Source organism: Stenella coeruleoalba (genome assembly GCF_951394435.1).
Source record: "Stenella coeruleoalba genome assembly, chromosome: X".
Classification (NCBI taxonomy): Eukaryota; Metazoa; Chordata; class Mammalia; order Artiodactyla; family Delphinidae; genus Stenella; species Stenella coeruleoalba.
In genome coordinates, this window is record NC_137152.1 from 11,456,983 (window position 1) to 11,472,366 (window position 15,384).

Genomic DNA, 15,384 nt, shown 5'->3' on the forward strand with positions numbered 1-15,384 from the left:
CTTGTGACCTTAGTGCCAACTACAAACCCTTCAGCAGCGATGGGAATTTGTTGGCGCATTTATTAGAGCTGTTGTCTCTTAACACTCAAAGCTGGGCTAATTCTGGTAGCAGTGAAGTGGTGTTCGGAGACATGCCTGGGGCAGCCTTGAAATCTTTTTCAAACTCTAGTTGGCAAAGTATGTTAATATCCCTGAAGTGTTCGTATTCATACTCTTTGCCTGGTAACTAACTTCTGGAAATCTATTCTAAAGAAATAAACCTGAGTATAGAAAAAGTGTACATCAAAATGTTTTTTCAGAGTGTCATTTAAAATGGTGAAAAAGTAAAAAAAATGTAAATGTCAATACAGTGAAGTGAATTATGGTGTATCTAATTGATGGAGTATGTGTAGGTATGTAAAATGGTGTTTGTAAAGAATTTGTAGTAATATTGGAAAATAGCTTTTTTTTTTAAGAGAAAAGGGCGACAGGGTTATATCATAGTGATACATAGCCCCCAAAAGGGAAATCTTAGACATTAAACAAACAAACAAACAAAAAACAGGCTAGAGTTTTTTTAGGCAGTGGGACTACAAGTTTTTTTTCATCTTTCTTTGTCTCTAAGAGTCATTTGCCCTGGGTTATTTTTTCAATCTAGTTTCCATGTCAATGAGTTCTAGATTACAGAATAAACCATTTTATACCCAAAATCTAAATCAAAATGCCTAGATAAATAAATATTGCATAATAATAAATTATGATTCTGTTATTCTTTATGTATGATAGTTTTCTATTTATTAACCCAGAATCATAAAAAATAAATGTTAATGTTTTTTATTGACAAATACAGGGGCAAGGAATTGAGCTGATTATTTTTCAAGCTACTTATATACTGTTTCATTATCTTTAATTTATAAAGTTTATTTGCATTACTAAGTAGTTAAATCATTAATGTTTTCAAATACTAGAATCTTACTGAATTATGTTTATACATGACCCTCGTAATTCAGAAAAGATTTAAGTCAACCTTTAAAGATGTATACATAATTGCAAGTCAAAATTTAAATTATTTACTAGAGTTAGGCCACTAATTTGGCTTTAAGCTTGCCTGAAAGAAATGGAATCATTTAAAATTACTCAGTGAACACAACATCATAAAGCAATTATACTCCAGTAAAGATAAGACAAATAAAATAACTCAGTGGACATACTTTAAAACCAGCATTTTAGGGAAGTTTATCTATTGCTGATACTTGAACCAGAAGAAAAGTCTTTCTTTTTTTTTTTTCAAGTTTTATTCTTTAATTAAAAAAATTTTTTTTGATTGACTGATTGATTGATTTTTTGGCTGCACGCATGTGGAATCTTAGTTCCCCTACCAGGGATCAAACCTGCACTCCCTGCGTTGGAAGCGTGGAGTCTTAACCACTGAACAGCCAGGGAAGTCCAGAAAAGTCTTTCATGGGTCTTTAAAGGGAAGACATTTTACAAGATAATGAATAGCATCCTTGAAAACATCCTCACAGAACGCAGAGCAGTGGGTTTCACGGAACTTCTTTATGTAGTACCCACCAATACACGTACACCAGTGGCATCCTATCAAATCGGCTTGAATTAGCAGTAATTTGGGATTTTATAAGCAAGGTTATTCAATTAAAGATGAAAAGAATATTGGACAGAGACTTTTGGGGCAAAGTCTGGAAGCCACAGATCATATACTAGGTAACCAAATCTTTACATAACTAGTTATTTTGAGATACCTTCTTTGACTCTTACTTAACTACAAATTATTCAACTCTGTGCACAGTGGATATAATGATTAGTTATAAAGGTATTGTTATATGCTAGAATTTATCCCATAATAAATACGTAATATAGTTATGGATGCTTATTTTCAGTTTATTAGCGTTAAAGATGCTACAACTCACATGCTAGGAATAACTTTATAGACTCAGATCTCTAGGGCAGCTCACCTTTGAGTAACTGATAGATTTAAGTTTGCCTGGTTGTATCTTTCATCCTACAGTCCTTATAAGATGGTTGATCAGTAAGTCAGCCTGTGGCCAGTGGAAACACACGGAATGAAATGATCCATGTGAATAGTAACCCTAATAATCTAGTTTCATGTTGCTGTGTTCAGTGCAGTAGAACCAATAGTCAACTGTGTCTCCTAGAAATTGAAGTCAATGAACTACCTTTAAATATAAACGAAAAAACTCTAATTCTTATTCTAGGCTCCTACACAAGAGGAAAGAAGCTAGAAGTGAAGTAGATACAGCACACCAATATGATCAGATTAACTGTTGTATAAAAGATTAATAAAATATATTTTATTGACTATTATGAGGTATAGAAATTAGGTTTAAAAAACAAACATATCAGAATTAACATGCATATATATTGTCGTTCCAAGTAGTCAGGTTGAAAACTATATACTTGTTCTAATAATTCTTTAATTGTTCGACAGATGTTTAGAATTTCTTTATGGGGGTTCCTCTTTATTTTTTATTTATTTATTTTTTTTTTTTGCGGTACGCGGGCCTCTCACTGTTGTGGCCTCTCCCGTTGCGGAGCGCAGGCTCCGTACGTGCAGGCTCAGCGGCCATGGCTCATGGGCCCAGCCGCTCCGAGGCATGTGGGATCCTCCCGGACCGGGGCACGAACCCGTGTACCCTGCATCGGCAGGCGAACTCTCAACCACTGCGCCACTAGGGAAGCCCGGGGGTTCCTCTTTAGATCCGTTTTATAATGCCACATTACCTTAGCAGCCTGAAGTATCTAACTAGTCTGGGGTAACATGAATGATGTTTAAGCTAATTTCTTTAACTCAGTTTTAGGACTGATTATTATAAGTAGCTTAATGACTTAAAAACTAACTCCTGGGAATATAAATATTTATTTATGAACTATTTTTTAAAGAATTTAATAATTACCTCATTTATATTTAATAATTTATCACTTTTAGAAATATGCAATCTAAAATTCTCTAATGTGGACACTCTTAAAGATTTAAATGTATAATCTTTCTTTTAGGACATGGACTTTGTACGCTTCATCATCAACTGCTTTAAGGTTTATTACCCTAAATACCTCTGTAAGTAACTTCCTCCTTTATAAAAATACAATATAGCGAAACTGTAGACAGTGTCTAAGAATTGTGGAGCTTTGTATTATTTTAGACTTTAATACCTGAGACATTGTTTTCTGGTGAAGAGCTTAAATATGTTCTAGAAGTTGAAGTACATATCCTAGTAGATACAGGAGAAATTTTTCATAAATAATCATTGTCCTTTACAGTTAGTTTTAAGAGTTCAAGTTATAATCTGTGTACATGCCATCCTGTCACACACACACACACACACACACAGAGACGTAAAAACGTACATTTATTTCCAAGATTATCCCATTTTTACTAATTTTTCAATTGAGAAATTAATTTTAAATATTATTTGGAACTTCTTACATGCAAGAAACATGAGCAATATTGGTAAGTAAAGTATACTGTGTGATAAGCAATACTCATACATAAAGTACATTGTGTTTCTAGTTGCTTTTTTTAAATTGTCATTAAGAAAGCACTTGACTAGTGTGCACGACATTTGAATCTGGTTGCATTTGGCGTTTGTTTTTAATTGTGACTCTTCTATTAATTACCTGAATGAAGAACTCCTAAATATTATATATTCATTTTTGATTTAATAGATTTACATGATGGCTTCCCCCTAGGGAAATCAAGATGCCATTCCACATAAACAGTCAAATATTTTTAAAAACCCCAGTGGGTTGAAAGTGAAGAGACAGAAGAGAGGCAACAGGGACATCAGAAGTGGAAACTCACAGGTCTGCCTGGGCACACCCCTGGCAAATACCACAATTAGCGTCTTTGGGGACTTGTGACTCAGGTGACACTACAGCATGAAATGCCTAAGTCATTTTATTTTGACGTGCTTTCACATTAGTGTTAATGTGATGTGAGAAACAGACAGAAAGCGTGGTGGATATCGAGGATCATTGCCACTCCTAGCCCTGTGCTCTCGTGTCTTCAGAGAGAGTGTTGATGAACATTTTTAGGTAAAGAGAATGTCTAGTTTGGGGAACCTGTAGGATCTGCTGTTCCTTCTGAATTCTTCCTGGATCTGGCATATACCCTGATTCATTAAGACTTGCTGAGTGGTGCCAGTCATTGGTCAGTAGGGAATCACTGCCCTGGATTATTAGATTTTTTTCTTTCATGTAAAAATGAATATAAAATATCCACTTGTTTACTGAAATATCCAAAGGGGTTTGTGAAGAGCTATTTATAAAGAACATAAATATTACTATTACTTTATAAAACACGTCTAAGATTCTTTTGAGAAAACTATTAATAAATTCATGGGTGTATATCAAGATGAACTGAACACTGTCATTCCAAATAACTAGAGATAATATATTTATTCTAGCTACATAATGTTTTGCAGACATTGAATTTTTTTTTTTTTTTTTTTTTTGCGGTACATGGGCCTCTCACTGTTGTGGCATCTCCCGTTGCGGAGCACAGGCTCCAGACGCGCGGGCTCAGTGGCCATGGCCCACGGGCCCACCCGCTCCGCGGCATGTGGGATCCTCCCGGACCGGGGCACGAACCCGTGTCCCCTGCATCGGCAGGCGGACTCCCAACCACTGCGCCACCAGGGAAGCCCACAGACATTGAATTTTATAGAATCTTAAGTTGATCATGTTTCAAAATTTGTCATGAAATATAATATTCTTAAAATCTTGAGTCAAAATCTTTTTAGGCATATCTCAGATGAAAACTGAGGTATTGAGCACCAGGGTACCTCTTTGCAAGTACCTTGTTCCTTACATGTGCATTATTTGTCCTACATTAATATAATCATTCTAGGAAGTTCTCTGTTCAGGGAAGAATGAAATTATGTTTTGATTCATCTGGAATAGAAGAATGAATTTGTTATCAAAAATCCCCTCTGTGGGTTCTGATTCTTTCTCACAATTGTTAATAGGGCTGCTTAATATCTTCATCTAAGTATACAAGTAAAATTTCTGTATACTTTGGAATTATTGGTTTCCTGAGGCTCATAATATTAAGAAAAGTTGAAATCATTTTTGTTTCTTAAAACATAATGATTTCTTAAAAATGGGGCAACTGTCAGAGTGGGTTTAACAATATAATATCTAGAAAACTAGAAGCCATAAATTAGACATTGAAATCATTTTAAAGCTCAGTGGACTTCAGCACTAATATGACATGCCACATCCAGAGTTTCCACTTACCCACTTACTATTTTGTTTGGTACCTTTCTGCAAACAACAAAAGCAATAAATGAATAAAAGAACACGCTATTTGCCAAAGGGCAGTGATAGTACATTATTCATTTCACACAAGCCATCCTCCTAGGTGAGCCCCTCACCATTGTGAGAAGTCAGTTTAGTTCTAGCACCACTCACACTTTATGGAATTAAAACTGAGTCATCCATCTCAGTTTTTAGATATATTTAGATCACTAGTTTTTTTTAGGCCAGGTATAAGTGACTACTATTGTGGTACTAAGTCACAGACAATGAATTTTTTTTATCTTTCAGCAAAAATGGTGATCTTTGATATGCCTTGGATAATGAACGGTGAGTATATTACTTATACTTTCCTAACATAAAACGTCTGATTTTTTTTTTCTTTGCCAATTTAGCCGTATTTCTATGGTTGTTTAAAAAAGAATGTTATTGTGTTTGGTGTGTAATTTTAAGAGGCTGGAGCTAGAACATGCAAAGGCTGTTCCTAAGCAAACTGGGCCAGCGTTGTACCCCCAGGCTCTGGGGATACCCATTAGTCTTGTCTAAAAACAGTTTTAAAATGTTCGGTCATTCAGGTAAAACTATAGCCAGAAGACCTGTTTGTCATCTACAGATGGGATATGTCACAGAATGCAGACCTTGGCTAGGTTCTCTCATGGGCTTCAGGTGTTGAGGAAGAAAATGGGATGAATCTAAAATTTAGTCCAAATCTCTATAGTCACATAATCCTTAGGACAGTCATGGTATATATTTTTGGCAAAAAAAAATTTAAACCATTGAAAAACATTCTTTACCAACTCGGATGTGGTTGTAAATTTAATGTTATTTTCAGAATGTGCATTTTCATTCATGTTTGCCAATCAATTGTTACATAGAAAGCAGTAGAGAAAACCAATGAAATCAAAACTCGGTTTTTTGAAAAGTTCAACAAAATTGACAAAACTTTAGCTAAACTGATGAAGAAAAAAAGACTCAAATTATTAAAATCAGGAATGAAAGAAGAGACATTACTACTGACCTTACAGAAATGTAAAGGATTATAAGGGAATACTGTGAACAGTTGTGTGCCAAGAAATTAGATAACCTAGATGAAATGGGCAAGTTCCTAGAGAGACACAAACTATCGAAATGGACTCAAGATTCTGAATAGAAGTATAACAAAAGAAATTGAATTAGTAATCAAAAAACTTGTCACAAAGAAAAGCTAAGACCCTAAATGGCTTCACTAGTAAATTCTACTAAGCATATAAAGAAGGATCAACACCAGTTCTTCTCAAACTCTTCCAAAAAATAGAAAACACTTCCCAACTCATTTTATGAGGCAAGTATATCCCTAATAATAAACATCACAGAAAAAGAAAACTAATATCAGACTAATATCCCTTATGAATATAAATGGACCAGCCCTCAATAAAGTAACAAACCGAATCTAGCAGCATATAAAAAGGATTATATACTATGATCAAGTGGGATTTATCTCAGAAATGCAAAGTTGGTTCAACATATGAAAATCAACCAGTTATCCAACATATTAATAGACTAAAGAAAAAAAATCACATGATCATCTTAATAGACACAAAAAGTATTTGACAAAATCCACTACACTCTCCTGATAAAAGCACCCAAGAAACTAGGAATAGAAGGTTCAAAGAGTTGGGACAACTGCCAAGTTAGTTGGATCACAGTAGTTCACACAAGACTACCCTCACTTATGACACTAATTGTAAGTTCAAGGGGTTTCCAAAACTACCCTCAGGTTTACTGGAATCATTCACAGAACTCACTGAAAGCTATTGTACTCAAAGTTATGGTTTATTACCAGGAAACAATTCAGATTAAAATCAGCCAAGGGTAAAAAAAAAAACATATGGTAGAATCCAGGGAAGTACCAAATGTGGAGTGTGTTACTTTCACGTCATCAATATGTGACAGTGCTCATGAAGTATTTTCAAACAGGGAAGCTCACCCAAACCTCAGTGTTCAGAGTTTTTATTGGGGCTCCATTTCCTAGGCCTGACCAGTTTATCACATGGTTCATCTCAGTCTCCAGTCTCTCCAGAGGTCTACAGATACTGTGTGACCCAAAGCCTCCACCCTAAATTGTATTGTTCCAGTGTGACTCGGGGTCCCTAGGCAAACAAAGACACTCCAACAGGCATGAAGGTTACCTCCAGAAGCTGAGGGTAAAGGCCAGACCTTTCTTTGGGTAAAGTTAATTTTTCACAGAAGAGAATTTCCTCACCCCGATAAAGGGCATCTATGTAAAACCAACATCTATGAAAACCCACGGCTAACATCATACTTAGCAATAAAAGAATGAATATTTTCCCCCCTAAGATCAGGAACAAGATAAGGTTGTCAGCTCTTACCACTTACATTGCCAGGGCACTTTGGCAAGAAAAAGAAATAAAAAGCATCCAGATTGGAAAAGAAGAAGTCATACTATCTATATATGCAGGTGACATCTTCTATATGGAAACGTTTAAGGAATACACACACACAAAAGCCTATTAGAACTAATAAATGAGTTCAGCAAGGTGGCAGGATACAAAGTCAATACACAAAACCAGTTGTATTTCTGTACACTGGCAATCAATAATACAAAAATGAAATTAATTCCATTTATAATAGCATCACAAAGAACAAAATACTTAGAAATAATAAAAGAAGTTGAAGACTCATGCTGAAAACTACAAAACACCATCGAAGGAAATGCAAGACCTAAGTAAATACTCATCTCTTGTTAATAGATTAGAAGACCTAATATTGCTAAGATTCAATGCAGTCCCTGTCAAAATCCCAGCTGCCTCCCCCTTTTTTTTTTTTTTTTTACAGAAATTGACAAGTTTGTCCTTAAATTCATATGGAAATGCAAGAGACCCAGAGTAGTAAAAATAATCTTGAAAAAGAACAGTGAAATGGAAGGACTCACACCTCTTGTTTTTTTTTTTTTTGGCTGGATTGGGTCTTAGTTGAGGCACACAGGATCTTTTGTTCTCATTGCAGTGCGCTGGCTCTTTGTTGCAGTGCACAGGCTTCTCTCTCGTTGTGGCGCACCGGCTCCAGAGCACATGGGCTTTGTAGTTGCGGCATACGGGGTCTCTAGTTGTGATGTGTGGGCTTAGTCGCCCCACAGCATGTGGGATCTTAGTTCCCTAACCAGGGGTTGAACCAGCGTCCCTTGTGTTGCAAGATAGGTTCTTAACGACTGGACCACCAGGGAGGTCCTGTACCTCTTAGTTTGAAAACTCACTACAAAGCTATAATAATTAAGATGTTGTGGTGTGGACATCAGAATAGACACATAGATCAGTAAAACAGAATTGAAAGTCCAGAAATAAACTGTAACATTTATGATTAATTGATTTGTTAATGGTCAGACAATTAGGTGGAGAAAGATTAGTCTTTTTAATAAATGGTACTGGGACAACCGAATATCCACATTCAAAAGAATGAAGTTGGACCTCTACCTTCCGTCATATACAAAAATTAACTCAAAATGGGTCAGAGTTAAAATTATAAAACTCTTAGGAAAAAACATAGGAGTAAATCTATATGACTTTGGAGTAGGCAGTGGTTTCTTAGGTATGACACCAAGAAAGCACAAGCAACAGAAGAATAGATACATTGTACTTCATTAAAATTGAAAACTTGTGTACCTCAAGGGACACCATCAAGAAGGTAAAAAGACAACTCTCAGAATGGAAGAAAATATTTACACATAAGACATCTGATGAGGGACTTAGGTCTAGAATACATAAATAACTTTCATAATGCAACAGTAAAACGACAAATGGCCAAATTAAAATGGGTGAAAGATTTTAATAGACATTTTTCCAAAGAAGATATGCAAATGGCAATAAATACATAAAAGATGCTCAACATCATTAGTCATTAGAGAAATGCAAGTAAAAACCGAATGAGATACTACTTCATACCTACTAGGATGGCTGTAATTAAAAAGACTAAAGTAACAAGTGTTGATAATGATGTGGAGAAATTGGAGCCCTCATACGTTGCTGGTGAGCATGTTAAATGGTGCAGCCACTGTGGAAAAACAGTTTGGCGGTTCCTGAAAACATTAAACATAGAATTACCATGTGACCCAGCAATTCCACTCCTAGGTATATCCCCAAGGGAATTGAAAACATGTCTACACAAAGAGTTGTACACAAATGTTCTTGGTAGCGTTATTCATAATAGTGAAAAGTGGAAACAATCCAAAGTTCATCAGTTGATAAATGGATAAACAAATGTTACATATCCATAAAATGGAAAGTTATTCAGTCATAAAAAGGAATTAAATACTGATACATGCTACATCATAGATAACCTTAACATGCTGAGTGAACAAAGCCAGTATGAAAAAAAACACATGTTGCATGATTCCATTTATACAAAATGAGCAAATCCATAAAGACAGAAACTAGATTAGTGGTTGCCAGGGAATGGGAGAAGGGAGAATAAGGAGAGATTGCCAGTGGGGGCAGATTTCTTTTCGGTGTGATGACAGTGTTCTAAAATTAGATAGTGGTGATGGGTTACACAACTCTGTGAATATACTAAATAAAAAACATTGATGTGTATACTTTAAAAGGGTGAATTTTATGATATGTAAGTTTTATCTCCATAAAGCTGTTATAAAAAGTCAGATTTTGCACTTCAGTTAATTCAAGTAGCATAGCTTCAAACATGTCAACTCAGACTTTTTAAATTGAAATTAATGAAAATGTAAATGTTATGTAAAAAAATTTTAAGCACAATTAGCCAAAGTAAAAATGCAATTTTCTGAACCACTGTTTAATCTTTATCATGCGGTTTTATTTCCTGATTTTTTTTCATTGACACTTCTGAAAATTTAATGCTGGATTTCTCTTTTAATTCCTTTAAAATGTGCTGAGAAAGTCATGATGGAAACGAGGTTTAAAAGTTTAAGTAAATCAGAATGGCATGACAGAACAAAATTGTAATTACTAAACAGCTGTGTTTGATAACAGTTTATTCTTGCGGATTCTATAAGAACGTCACAGTTCTAAGCTGCAGGGCTTGGGAGAAAGGCACAGAAGTTCAGGCTTAGGATGGAAAGTCTGGGTCTGGCTCACGCATAATGAGGAAGCCCGCTTTTTTCTCTTTCTGACTTCTCATTTGAGAAGGTTTTTCAGATTGGGGGTTTATCAGAGAGGCATAAGGCAAACGACTCTTCTCATACTACTGTACATATTAGTGAATCACAATGCTGTTTGATTCATTGTCTGGAAATCTTAGTAGTTGGGATCATTGATGGATTTGTACAGAGGCCAAAACCCTGATAGGTTTATTAATGAACATCAGGATAATTTAATCTTCCTGAATCTTCCTGGAACATTTGAAACCCACAAGGGACAGTCAAAATGTAGATGCCTACAGAGATTAGAGAATGTGAATTAAGTACTGTGCCATGGAAAAATACATATTAACAGATTTTAGCCTGAACTAATTTCAGAGGACGTGGGTTAGCACATACAGTAAGTAAATCGAGAAAGAGAATGAAAGGAATTTAATGAAGTGACTGTTTTTTCTTCAGCTGCTTTCAAAATTGTGAAATCCTGGCTTGGTCCAGAAGCAGTGAGTTTGTTGAAGTTTACAAGTAAAAATGACGTCCAAGACTATGTCAGTGTAGAATACCTGCCTCTTCACATGGGCGGAACTGTAAGTACAGTACTTGAAACCTGTTTCTAAAATAAGACTGGGTCATGGCACATGAGGCTGTATTCTTTCCTCAAGGAAAAAGGAAAAGCAATATCTTACCATCCTAAGAAAAATCATAGATATCGTAAAATAGCAAGCAGTGTTACAGACACTTTTTATTTAAGTTTTCAAGTTGTTAAATGTTTATTTGTGAATAGGTCATGTCTTTACATGGTTCTAAACTGAAACCTATGGAGTAAAAGTATTCAGAAACAAGAAACAAGTATTCAGTAAAAAGTCTTTGGACTGCTATGCCAACCACACTGTTCCCCTTCCTAGTTTCATTTCTTATTTTTATTTCCAGGGATCTTTGTTACCTATATAAGCAACTATAGTAAATATGTAATACATATATAAGCAACTATAGTATATATATAATTCTTTCTCCCTCCCATCTGTTTTAAAAAAGTAGTGTATTTATACACTATTGTGTATCCTGCTTTTTTCTTCACGTCTTACAGATCATTCTAAATTAATATGTGATCAGCTGTCTTACTCTTGTTTATGGCTGCATAGTATTCCAGTGTCTAGAGATGAACCATAAATTGTTTAAGGAATAACCATAAGTTATTTAATTTCCTTTTGATGTGTCTTTAGTTTGCTTCCAGTTGTTTACTGTTGAACAGTTTTTAATATATACTGTCATTTCCATTTTTTGGAAATAATCTTACTACTTAGAAGTAAGAGACCAGGAGTAAGTAGATATATGTTAAATTTTTAATACTCCATAACAATGAAACATATTTGGATAATGACTTTTTTAAATAAACTGTGAAACCTATGGATTTGGTATGCTTTGGGTTAATTTGATTAATATTTCAATTATTTGATTTTTACAATCTACTTTGTACTGGCAAAATTGTATTCAACTAGAACCAAAGGACTAGCAAAATGAAAAGTTTTCGTGTGTGCTTTTCTTTGTTTTCTTTCATTTTAAAAAAGTTGAACCAATATTTTTTGGGGGGAGCTATCAATCTTTTACTTTTATAGTACATATTTTATTTGTACAATACATCTGGAACCTATCAAAGATCATCTCTTAGCGACTGAATAAAATATCTGAACCACAATTTACTCTTTTTTTTTTTTTTTTTTTTGCGGTACGCGGGCCTCTCACTGCTGTGGCCCCTCCCGCCGCGGAGCACAGGCTCCAGACGCGCAGGCTCAGCGGCCATGGCTCACGGGCCCAGCCGCTCCAAGGCACGTGGGATCCTCCCAGACCGGGACACGAACCCGCGTCCCCTGCATCGGCAGGCAGACTCTCAAGCACTGCGCCACCAGGGAAGCCCCACAATTTACTCTTACTCTCCATGAGGATGATGTGTTATACAGAAAGTTCTCAACAGCTTTTGGCAACCAGCTAAAGATGATTTTAAAAAGGAAAAAAAGAAAAGAAGAAATAGTACAAAGTCCTTAGACAACACTTATGATCTGAGACTCAGATTTATTTTAAAGGATAACAAATATATATTATCCTTAGGTCTAAGATTCTGTTTCCAGACTATCAGAACTCAACATAATCCTCCACAGAACTCCCAACACACTTCAACTCACTGCAAGAGAAACTGGGTGGGGTGGGGGTAACAGAAAATTGAATTTTTCCTATACAGACATGCACAATAATTTCTTCAGCCAAATTGGACCTTAAACTGGTTATGAGTATCTTGATTCCCAGACATCTGAAAAAGCAAATGAAAAGTCTCTATTATTACTGAATGATGGTCATTAAAGGTGGCTGAAAATATGTTTCTTTTTTCCCCCTTAAACATCCAATTATTTCTTTTTTTTTTTAACTTTTATTGGAGTATAGTTGCTTTAAAACGTTGTGTAAGTTTCAGGTGTACAGCCAAGTGAATCAGTTGTACATATATATACATACATATCCATTCTTTTTCAGATTCTTTTCCCATATATTACAGAGTGTTGAGTAGAGTTCCCTGTGCTATACAGTAGGTCCTTGTTACTTATCTGTTTTATATATAGTAGTGTGTATATGTTAATCCCAATCTCCTAACTTATCACTACCCCCATGTTTCCCCTTTGGTAACCGTAAGTTTGATTTCGAGATCTGTGAGTCTGTTTCTGTTTTGTAAATAAGTTCATTTGTATCATTTTTTATTAGATTCCACATATAAGTGACATCATGTGATTCTTGTCTTTCTCTGTCTGACTTCACTTAGTATGATCATCTCTAAGTCCATCCATGTTGCTGCAAATGGCATTAATTCTTTCCTTTTATGGCTGAGTAATATTCCTTTATATATATGTAGCACATCTTCTTTATCCATTCCTCTCTTGGGCATTTAGGTTGCTTCCATGTCTTGGCTATTGCAAATAGTGCTGCAGTGAACGTTGGGGTACATGTATCTTTTCAAATTATGGTTTTCTCTGGATATATGCCCAGGAAGTGGGATTGCTGGATCATATGGTAGTTCTATTTTTAGTTATGTAAGGAACCTCCATACTATTCTCCATAATGGTTGTACCAACTTTCATTCCCACCAACAGTGCAGGAGGGTTCCCTTTTCTCCACATCCTCTCCAGCATTTATGATTTGTAGATTTTTTTTTAAAAATGATGGCCATTCTGACCAGTGTGAGCTGATACCTCATTGTAGTTTTGATTTGCATTTCTCTAATAATTAGTTATGTTGAGCATCTTTTAATGTACTTCTTGGCCATCTGTATATCTTCTTTGGAGAAATGTCTATTTAGATCTTCTGCCCATTCTTTGATTGGGTTATTTTGTTTGTTTGTTTTTTTAACTGCATGAGCTGTTTGTATATTTTGGACATTAATCCCTTGTTGGTCGCTTTGTTTACAAATATTTTCTCCCAATCTGTGGGTTGTCTTTCTGGTTTTGGTTTCCTTTGTTGTGCAAAAGCTTGTAAGTGTAATCAGGTTCTATTTCTTTATTTTCATTTTTATTACTCTAGGTGGTGGAACAAAAAAGATATCGCTGCAATTTATGTCAGAGAGTGTTCTGCCTATGTTTTCTTCTAAGAGTTTTATGGTATCTGGTCTTACATTTAGGTCTTTGATCCATTTTGAGTTTACTTCTGTGTATGGTGTTAGAGAGTGTTCTAATTTCGTTCTTTTACATGTAGCTGTCCAGTTTTCCCAGCACCATTTACTCAAGAGACTGTCTTGCCTCCTTTGTCCTAGTTTAGTTGACCGTAGGTTGGTGTGTTTATTTCTGGACTTCCTATCCTGTTGCATTGATCTATATTTCTGTTTTTATGCCAGTACCATAGTGTTTTGATTACTGTAGCTTTGTAGTATAGTCTCCAGATTGCTTTGGATATTTGGGGTCTTTTGTGTATCCATACAGATTTTTTAATTTTTTGTTCTACTGTGGAAAATGCCATTGGTAATTTGATATGAATTGCATTGAATCTGTAGATTGCCTTGGGTAGTGTAGTCATTTTGACAGTATTGATTCTTCCAGTCCAAGAACATGGTACATCTTTCCATCTGTTTGTGTCATCTTCAGTTTCTTTTATCAGCGCCTTATAGTTTTCAGAGTACAGGTCTTTTGCTTCCTTACGTAGGTTTATTCCTAGGTATTTTATTCTTTTTGATGTAATGGTAAATGGGATTGTTTCCTTGATTTCTCTTTCTGATCTTTCATTGTTAGTGTATAGGAATGCAAGAGATTTCTGTATATTAATTTTGTATCCTGCACCTTTACTGAATTCATGGATGAGCTCTAGTAAGTTTTCTGGTAGCATCTTTAGGATTCTCTATGTATATTATCATTTCATCTGCAAACAGTTGACAGTTTTACTTCTTTTCCATTTTGGATTCCTTTTATCTTCTCTGATAGTTTTGGAAGTCCTGTACACAGCAGTGTTGTATAAAAGTGGTGAGAGTGCACACGCTTGTCTTGTTCCTGATCTTAGAGGTAATGCTTTCAGCTTTTCACCATTGAGTATGATGTTAGCTGTAGGTTTGTCATAAATGCCTTTTATTATGTGGAGGTATGTTCCCTTTATGCCCACCTTCTGGAGAGTTTTTTATCATAAATGGGTGTTGAATTTTGTCAAAAGCTTTTTCTGCATCTATTGAGGTGATCATATGGTTTTTATTCTTCGGTTTGTCAGTTTGGTGTATCACACTTACTGACTTGTGGATATTAAAAATCCTTGCATCCCTTTGGATAAATCCTACTTGATCTTGCTATATGATCCTTTTAATGTATTGTTGGATTCAGTTTGCTAGTATTTTGTTGAGGATTTTTACATCAATGTTCATCAGTGATATTGGCCTGTGATTTTCTTTTTTTGATATCTTTGTCTGGTTTTGGTACCAGGGTGATGGGGGCCTCATAGAATGAGTTTGGGAGTGTTTTTTACTGTGCAGTATTTTGGAATAGTTTCAGAAGGAT

At 35.3% G+C, this 15,384-nt stretch overlaps 1 protein-coding gene across 3 annotated transcripts in view; it reads left to right on the top strand.

Moving 5' to 3' along the window:
• The window catches only part of MOSPD2 (motile sperm domain containing 2), a 59,849-nt gene that overhangs the window by 19,094 nt on the left and 25,371 nt on the right, over positions 1-15,384 (top strand). For all 3 annotated transcript variants that reach the window (XM_079911161.1, XM_079911163.1, XM_079911162.1), the window contains exons 6-8: positions 3,013-3,073; positions 5,563-5,601; positions 10,835-10,959. In XM_079911161.1, the coding sequence (XP_079767287.1) occupies positions 3,013-3,073; positions 5,563-5,601; positions 10,835-10,959 (225 nt within the window). The remainder of the gene's footprint in view (positions 1-3,012; positions 3,074-5,562; positions 5,602-10,834; positions 10,960-15,384) is intronic.